Raw genomic sequence first — 10,385 nt, forward strand, 5'->3', positions numbered from 1 at the left:
AAACTGGCTTAAAATACACCATTCAAAGGCATACAAGAGTACTGTATAGTATATGAACATAAGTGACCACATAATATGTGTAACTGTATATTACTATACAGTTACACACACAGCCATACCAGTATGGTACTGTACTGTATGTATGCACATACAGTACGGTAATTACAAAAAATAAATAATACGTTCCTGGTACTGCTGTACGGGGTATTCTTAATTACCCACCGGTCATGTATCCTGACATTAACTTGATTTGTAAATTAACTTTATTACAACTTTAGTCTTACTGCTTGATCTTGAATCATGATGGTAGCATCTGTCAGTATTTTCCCAGTAGACAAACTCTGATGACATCAATCTACTAAACAGTATTTGTATTATATCTTAACCACTGCAGAAATGCTGTCTTCATTATTCTTTCTTTCCCTTTCTTTTTGCCTGTTCTCTGCCAGAACCTGTAAATAACAAAATTACTTTTCTAAACCATCTCTTTCTGGGTATTATGCTTCATTCACTTCCAATACAGGTTACTGTCATTTATCTTGGCTTCATAAGAACCAGATTTGCACATATTAGACACAATTTACTTTTTACTACATGGCTGCACGTCACATTCTTCCTTTTCCTCCAAGCTTAATGCATCATGGGAAAACATCTCATACACAGTACAGTATCATGCATCTCAAAGACTCTACCAAAATGTAATCCATTACTTTAATGGGTCTTAGCCACCATACACTACCAGCTTATTGTCCAGCCAATAAAAGAGCCAAGATAACAGCACTTCTGTGAAATATTTTTGTGTTGCGGCAGAGCACTAATGCCTTGAGAATATTTTGACTGAAATATACTTTTATCTCGGAATTGGAATTTAAGGGGTTTAACTACCGGTAACTCAGTACTTATTAGAATAACCCATAGTTGGTGAGTAATTAGCACAGAGCTCCTTAAATGTCCATCCCTCACTTACTCAGTAATGGTACTTACCTCACCCCATCCTTCCACCTCCTTTGGTCTAAAAGGAGGATCTTCAATCTTGTAAAAGAATTGAATAGAATTAATCAATTTGTCACTTACCCCATATAATGTTGTGAAGCTTATGACCAATGTAGACAATTAGAAGATTTGGCAAGAGTAGTGCTGCTAGGAACAGTGTTCTTTCTCTAACAGGCAGCATTTCAAATACAGGGTAAACCCAAATGCCAGCAATATATGCAATGTAACATATCCTGTAGAAAAAAAACAACAACATAAGTTTATCTCATAAAATTATCATAAGCCAAATACAGTACAGTATCATCATCATCGTTTTACAACCATTTTCCACATACCCCGTACACACCTTTAATTTTTATAGTATTTTCTCAAACCATAATGTGTATGGTAGTCAAGTTCAAGATTCTTTGAACACTGCTGGAGACAGCTGGCAACTCAAGGCTATTTGTTTACTATAGTACGTAGTCAAAAATATGAATGAATGTAAAATCCAGACCATTAATTAAGCAACGGGGAACTAAGTAACCAATCGCTGATCACTTTTACATTCATTCATAATTTTTACTCCGTACTATAGTAAACAAACGACCTTGAGTTGCCAGCTGTCTCCAGCAGTGTTCGAAGAATCTTGAACGAGACTGTACAAAGAGGCTTAATGCCACTTCCTCAAACCAAGGTGAACATCTTTCCAAATACACTTGGGTATACAAGATCTAAACTTCTAAAGCATTCCTTTTCACAAAAATGTTGAAGTTTACTCTGACAACTGGACTCATTCCTACAATGTCACCAATATTGTTTACAGCTTCCCCTTTAACACACAGAATATTCCCTAAAAGGACTTCAATAGCACGCCCTCTCATATTTACAATAGAATATGAAACATACCAAGACAGGTAGAGGATGTAGGCAATAATGATGGGCACGTATAACATCACTCCTTTTATATATGAGTGATTCACCATAACCAGCTCTAGGGTGGCAGCAACAACTGGCAGAGTATGCATGATATGGTTTAGCCAAGAAGGGAACCAGGCATCGAGTGAAGCTGGGAAGATCAGCTCACGGTCAACAGCATACAGAGCCCAGAAGATGAACGACACAAACTGTGAATGAAGTGATGGCATTAAGAGATATCTAATTATACAGTAGACCCTTGCCATTCGCGAGGGATAGGTTCCAAGAATTGGCACGAATTGGTAAAACAGTGAATAGCAACTTATACTACCTTAGTGCACTACTGTATACCTATACCAAACAACCAACCAGCTATGGCAGCACTCATTCCCTCTTTTAACTTATCTAATAATAAAACTTTCTTTGTCAGGGTCATCACTGACTTCTGCCTTTTACATTTCACTCCACTAGCATCACTCGCACTGACACTAGGCAGTCTATTAGGGAGGCCATTTCACACATAAACACTAAAGTTTTGACAGTACAGCATGAACGGCTGCGTGGGGTGACTCATTGTGCTGCGGGAAAGGGCTTGCAAGCTAGCCACCATCTGCTTACCGTGAATCGTCAAAATCACGAATCGCAAACTTGCGAATGGCAAGGTTCTACTGTATACCCATATGCAGTACTGTAGTTGTCTATAGTATCTGACTGTGTCAGATTACAAGTTGCAGGATCAACAAATTAAGAACCAGTGCTCTTCACATAAGGGAATAAAGAGGAGTTACAACTACCATGGTCTCAAAACACAAAACTGAACAAAAACCCAGAACCTCATGTAAATCATACCATCCAATATAAAAAAAATAATTATATGTCTTACCACACCCATTGGGAAGATTAAAGATGTGAAGAGAAAATCACGTAACTTCTGCAAGGTACTCCTTCGGCTGACAACTAGTGTTTCTGATCCAAAGATGTCGTTGAGCACACATAGGCCAAAGAATCCACATTGTAAGAGCTGCAAAGAGCAAAGGTTAAAATTTAATTCTTAATAATTTGGTTCTTTTGCATTTACAAAAAACATTCCAAGGAATATTTCAGACAACCAGGATGTTAAATATCACATGTGCTTACCAGTATACTGCATGTATATCATGATACAAAAAAATACTGTACACATCTAGGTACCTGGATTCAACCTTATACCAAACTACATCATTTAAAAAACTTGTAAAAATGCCATGCCATGCAACAGTATTGTACTGTACTGTACATCAATTTGAACTATCTACAGTGTAACTAACTTTTGTTAGCTCTCTTAGTAAGAATTTATCTCTATTATCAAAATCTCCAACATTTATCTCTTCACAACATTTTTTTTAACATCAACCCCAACAATTTACAAAGTTACCTTCCTTATTACTTTTTCAGGGACACAATCATATTATCTCTGTCTATTACCAAACAAAATCATGATTTTCACGATCAATAACACGTGAATCACATTTACTTTATGTCTTCAGCATGAGTTTCACACACTACTGGCTGATTATAAACACTCAATGAAGTCAGCTGTAGGTAGGCTGGTAGTCCTTGATTACCTCAGGGAGTTGCAACCCTGCCCTACCAGCTGTTCCCACCCCATGAGTTGGCATTACAATGGGCGTCCAGTTGTAAAACTTTGCTTCAACAATGCCTCATGGTAACCAGGTCACCAGAGTTGTGTCCATCCCCTGGTTTCTGCTGCATTTTCTGTGTTGCCAACCTGGGTTTGCTGTGGTGAGCAAGGGGGAAATATCCCATTTTGGTTTTACCCAACAACTACCATCAGGTATTTGTGGCTAACCCACACAAGTGTGGAAAATGGCCGTAAAACTTTGATGATATAACTCTGAGTACTGTACATGACATACAGAGACACTGACATGGCCTTGTACCTTATACTGTATTGTACAATGCTGTGTTAAAATATTCATTTGCTGTACAGACACCCTTACATGTTAATTTTTAGTGAAAATATCAAAATATCTAAAGTATCTCAGGAGCCCAGATTAAAGATGAAGGCTAATTTATTCAACATCTTATATACTGTAAGAACTGGGACACATAATAAATAGATCATGAAACTCTTGCTGTAGACAACATTTGATCATACAAGTCCTAACAAATTTATTGTCTACCCTGAAACACCTCTACAGAACTTGCACTGCACTACAAACAAAGTTTTATTTGCAAGGTACAGAAGTCATATTAATTTTAACACTTGATCTGGACTCATGTAATGATTACAAAAGTATTTTTAAAACATCTGTGAATACGTGTACAATATTGTATTATCCATAAGTTGTAGAGCTGTATCCAAGAATGTGTCGATGTATCAAGTTGTCATTGAAGCTCTCACCTGTAACATTTTACCATGTGTTGCATCACTCTTCCTATTGCTTCCCTTCTTTGAGGATTCTTAAGCCCTTCATCTACCTCACACACAAGTGTATAAAGTGTTAAATATCATGCACAGATAGCAGTACTGTATACTATTAATATACAAATACAGGGTATTAGTTTTTCCTTCTTTTGTAGAATACATACCAGTATACAGTATAGGTATTTATCTTAGTTTATACAGTATTCATTTATTATCTGTGTACTGCCTCCTGCAAACCATTAAAATAATCAAATGACAGTTCCCCACTGTTTCATTACACTATACAGTACATACATGTACAAAATGTGCTACTCTTAACCTCAATATTAAATTCTAAATACTGTACAATAAAATAAAAATTCTACATAATATACAATACAAACACTACTGTACTGTACTGTATGTTATTAAATTATCAATCCAGCTCTAAAATTACAGCTCCCAATAATTATTATTTTGGCTTTACTGTATTGCCATTACAATATAAATACCCTTTTAGTCTGATTTGCATGTACCTGTACTGTACTGTACTGTACCTTCACTTATGGTATACTGACCCTGTACATATCTAAACTTAAACCTAATTTTGCAATACACTATACACTTTACAGCCATTTTCCACACTTGTTTGAGTTCAAAGATACACATCACACCATTTCACTCTCTGAAGAGGTCAATGAGTATGTTATGTGGCACCGAATATATATTGAATTTAGATGTAATTACCTTACTTGTTCAGAGGTAATTACATGCTTGTTCAGTAGTTAGGGCTATATTTTATATTACTTTGTTCCTGCATGTAATAATTGTTTAAGGTGTTATAGTATATATACAGTATTAATTTATAATATGTATGTATTAAATAAATCTGCCTAATGTTGTGTATTAGTTTGGTAAAATAGTATGATAATTGAAAACATGGTATCAGCACTGTGTGGGTCAATGGTCCACCAGCTCAGCAGTCAGCAAGTGAGTGCAGGCAGGGAGGGAGGCATGCAGATGAGCCTGGCTGGTGTGAGCGTGTGGTACAAGTGTGGTATAGTTGGTCTGGTCACAGGATATACTGTCTGTATATGGAGATAAGTGGTTTATACTTTTGTACTGTTCAAGTGTATGGTAAGGCTGAGGTGAGGGTTTAGATTAATTTAGGTTGTGGTTGTTTGTATTTCATTAATTTTTGTTCTTGTACCTGTACTTGTCTTTCTAAATACATTCCCAAATTTTGTTAAATTAAGAAATTATGCAGTGTATGATTCCTCCTCAATACGATGCAAATATATTGAGTAAGTCTGAGGGTTAAGAACATAGTGGATATAATATTAGTCACTGTAGTGTTTACCCTGCTTCTTCTTGTGACCACTAGTGGCAGGGGTTTGTTTCTTTAAGCTTTCACAACTAAGCATAACAAGTACATGTTGCAAAAAGTGTATTTTGATATGTCTAAAGTTGAATAAATTGGGAGTAAGAAAGAGATGACCCAAAACTGTGGATAACCGACTTTTGCAGTTATGTACTGTATCTGTACTGTGTGTAAATAAGTCTACTTTACTTGTATAGTAATTTAAAAACTCCTGTACCGTAATTACAAGGTAAAGCTTTAGTTCTATACAACTATGGAATCTGGGATCTTTAACACATGCAATAGATATACAGTAGAAGTCCAAAAATCCGGACTGCTTGGGGATTGGGTCAGTCCGGATTTTCGGGATTCTCAGGTAGTAGTTTTAAAATTCAAATTTAAGGAGGAATAAAGAAGAGATGAACAGGTACATTTTGATAGTTTATTCATTAGCAAATATAGCATGCTTCATTTATCAACACGAGCAGTTTTAAAGAAAAAGCTGTGAATTCTAGAATTTTATTCTTTGCCTTTTTTGTATCATAAATTGTAGACTTTCCAATGTCGTATGTTTCCATTAGAACAGTATTGCTCACACCACGTTCTAGTTTCTTAATTATTTCAAGTTTGTCACTCAATTTCAAGGTGTTCTTCTTTCTCATCACACAACGAAGTTTATCTACTTTATGAGCCATTATTATGGGCTTGTACAGTACTCTGTAAATGGAAGGAGTAGGACTCAAAATTACATATGTTGTCACAGTTTGATTGCTCGTTTTAAGGTGGCGACCACGTGGTCGCTTGTTGTCGCTGTGCAGCTGTGGCGCTCATGCATGCGCACATACACACAAAAGCCTGCAAAAAAATAAATAAAAAAAAGTTTTCGAAAAGTCCGGATTCTCGAGTGGTCCGGATTTCTGGAATCCGGATTTTTGGACTTTTACTGTATCTCATGATTTTCACTAACTTTCAATCTATACACTTCCGTTGCAAGTGAATAACAATGAACCTAAGCTAACCAACCAAAGAAACCTTACCTAACTTCCTAGTCTGGGGGTTAACCCTCTGCTATATTAAAGAGAAAGTACTTATTTTGACATCTGTACCAATGAAAGCAACTTTGTTGAAGCATCATGGTGTAATTCTATGTTTTTTGTGGACTGAGAGTATGGTCAGATCGAGTGTGTCGGTTGTAAACAAACTGAGCAGACAACAATAAATCGGTGGTCATTGGCTAAAACAAAGGGCAGGTGTGCATTTATTGGCTAATAGGACACTGTCACGTCACCCCTCCTCCTCCCCTACACGGGGCATGCACGGTGGAGGAACGTATATACGGACACACCAAATCTTGCGGAAGTGGTGGTGACAGGTGCTCCTGTATATGATAATAACAAGACAATAAAACACATCCAATATCTCCGTTATTTGACATTTATGAGGTGTCATAGAATTATTAAATATATAGATTGCAAATGCCGAATGAGATGGTTGTACATATCTAAAATAATATCAATTACAGTACTAAACACTTATACTGTACTGTACAGTACATAATCATTGTCAAACATGCCACACAGCAAATATCCTCAAGTGTTTTAATACAATGTGCACAACAATTAATAAGCACACCCATCACTCTTCAATGGCACTACTGTACTCAGAACACAATATGAAATTATATGAAGAACAATTATTCCAATGATTTTGGTAGCTTTACAGATTAATTGCCAAGTACCACATCAATAACTTCTATAATGATACAGGAAGTTAAAAAACAATAAACTATTGTTCATCGCCATTCACACACTGAGTGAAGCACTAGCCAGCAGTAGTACCGTATACACCTTGATGCATGATAGCCTTACCAGATTTAGACGAGTCAAGAATTTGTATGATCCACCAAAGTTTTTCCTGAATATGTCACCCCTGGAGCCGGCAGGAGGTTTGCAATGGTGTTCATCATAATGCAGTCCATACATATAAGTGATGAACATAACTGCATGGCTCAATTTTACACTGGGAATCATCTTGTACAACTGTTATATGGTACAATCACTGCAAAGTAAAACAAATACAGTACAGTTCTCCTACACCGTGGTTTTGTGGTAGTTGCCTTCCTGAAGAATTTAACGTTATGGGAAAATCGGGTTGTAAGTTAAACAGTTGAGTCGATGGGAATTAAGGGGTTAGGGGTAGTAGGTTGGAAAACATCAACATAATTGACATTTTGCTTTACGTTTTATTGTATTATTGTTTGTTCTTTTATAATAAGTGTTTTAGTTTGATTTCAATCACTAATAGAATGAAATCATGAAAAGGGGATAAAAGTTTGTTACAGTGTGCTAATCTGTTGCTATGCAATAAAAAAACGTGGCCTTGAAGGTGAAAAAATGAAAATGGTGGAATGTAACTCGCTTGAAAACTTTGAGATTATAACCTTTTTAAAACAAAACCTTTCTTACTGTAAAGGATGTAAATAAACTTATAAAAATGTTTGAGAGACAAATAATATAGAGTAAAGCACAGTTTGAGATAAAAAGTACTGTCAAGTACAATGTGTATACCTGTACAGGTAATGGCACATGAGTATATCTCTTAAATTTTGTGTCCACCAGCTTCCAACCTTGTGTGACATAATGACGAGGTAGCCACACAACCTTTTATTCTTAATTGCATGACATAATTATGTTTACTCAACTGCAGTACAGTATATATCCAATTCACATCCACGCTGTAAAAAATGCGTTCCCTAATAATCCGTCGTGTTATAACTAATTCGTTTTATGAAAACACACGTTATAGGAGAACAGATTATAGGTACAAAGTTGTTCCCAACATTGAACAACCGTGAGATATAAAACACTGTCCTTAATATTATTCACAGTTTTATAATTTCAAATATAAAAGGAACATTCTCCTGTAGATTAACTTCACAAAAATAGTGAAGGGAACAGAATCTTTCGAGCAGAAGAAAAGTCTTTATCAACCATAATTATGTGTTTACTTGGCTTCTGACACTAATCAGTTAATTCTTTGCCCATAACTATTAATACTGTATAGTATAGTACAGTACTGTACATATAATCACTACCAAAAATAACTTAAAAGCATTAAATAAAATACATATATATTTATGAAAACTTTTCTCAATGACAATATGGATTTAAATTGTAAATATTGATAGTGTACAAAAAACAATTAAAATTATGAGAAAGATACACATGTACAATCTCAAAAACTGGATTTAACTACAAGTATTAACCTCATTTCTTTCAGCTAATCCAAGGACAGTATGGTGTAGGGGTGGTCAGACTTGCTTAACCTAAGAACCGCATACCATAACCTTCAGGTGTTCGAGAGCAGCAAGACAAAAAAATATAAAAACGTTTTGTGTTAAATACACAAATTATTAAAAAAATTATATGCAAATATTACCGTAACATACGTGAACGCAGTAATATTTACTAATGTACAGTATGTAGTTTTTAATATTTTGTTTCAATAATCAGAAGTAAAAATATATACAAAATGTTATCAAAATTGAGTGATGTTTGTTTTAACGGCCCTGAGCAAGTTTAATACATACTGTAATGAACTCAGAAAAAATATGCAAGTGCATTTCAATAACATAAAATGGGAAAAAAAGGTGAAAATAACTATCAAATATTTTTAATTATATTTATTTGTCTTGGTAAACATTTGGTCAAGACTTGGAGGAAAATATAAAAGAAAAACATGCAAACCAATAAAATTTCAGTTTAATCAGATACCACCTTACAAAGCTTGTTTTTCCGTAATTCTGATTTAGGTGGGTAATCACACGTGATGTTTTTGTTATTTGTTTTGTAGTGGTGTTTCAAGTTACTAGCTTTGTAGTGAGTGAGTGACACATTGCAGATAAAGCACAAAGGTTTACCTCCTTTAATGGGAAATGCAAAATCATCCTCCCACTCTGGTTTAAAATTTCTGTTTTCATCTTCATACTTTCCCTTTTTGCAATTGGATGATGCCATCTTCTTTCACAAAATTTTCAGACTCTGTCATCAAATAAATTTAACAGTATTTAACAGCAACTTATTTTTATGAATTGTAAACACATCCTGTATCTGGAGGGCACCAGTTAGATCTGGACAGTTCAACTTCCTGCTTTACATTGCATTACTGTGTCAGATCATGGCTGGGCTTCCTGCCCTGCCCCTCCTAATGACTTTCCTCCGTAATCCCTGACCTGACTCGGCACTGATGAACGACACCCGACTAAATTCTAGCATTAAAATTAAGATTTACACTCTTAAATATTTAACTTATGTTTTAATCCAGTGACCTCTAAGTTTATAAATGTAATGCTCAAATATTTTTATTATTTACCGGTACCCTTTAAATTGAATATGATGGAAAAAAAGAGTTCAGTCAAGATATTTTTGTGAGCCGCACATTAAGTGTCAAAGAGCTGCATGTGACTCGCAAGCCGTGGTTCAGCCAACCCCTGGTATAGTGCAAACTACTGTATGTACAGTAGTATTTCCAAACTGATCTCATTCCAATTCAGATCTGAAGTGTGCGAGACATTGCTATATCTCCTGAAAACAAATAACCTTATGCACTTACCGGTACAATATAGCCACAAGGGAATTATCATAGTGTACCCCCTAACATAATGCATAATACTGCATCATGTCAAGGCACAATCATTTGATATTTGAAATGTACTGACTGAAGCATTAA

The 10,385-nt window shown here is 35.4% G+C and overlaps 1 protein-coding gene across 2 annotated transcripts in view; it reads left to right on the forward strand.

Moving 5' to 3' along the window:
* LOC121876370 (probable tRNA N6-adenosine threonylcarbamoyltransferase, mitochondrial) overlaps positions 1-9,727 on the forward strand; it is a 28,352-nt gene extending 18,625 nt beyond the window's left edge. The window contains exon 9 of one of the 2 annotated variants that reach the window (XM_042381444.1): positions 1,965-5,557. In XM_042381444.1, coding sequence (XP_042237378.1) covers positions 1,965-2,109 — 145 coding nt within the window. In that variant the 3' untranslated portion in view covers positions 2,110-5,557. Of the gene's footprint in view, positions 1-1,964; positions 5,558-8,936 lie in introns of those variants that run through there. The other variant, XM_042381456.1, reaches the window with a different exon arrangement.
* Positions 9,728-10,385: the final 658 nt, after the last annotated feature.

This window comes from Homarus americanus, unplaced genomic scaffold (assembly GCF_018991925.1).
Source record: "Homarus americanus isolate GMGI-L3 unplaced genomic scaffold, GMGI_Hamer_2.0 scaffold33468, whole genome shotgun sequence".
NCBI classification, from domain to species: Eukaryota; Metazoa; Arthropoda; class Malacostraca; order Decapoda; family Nephropidae; genus Homarus; species Homarus americanus.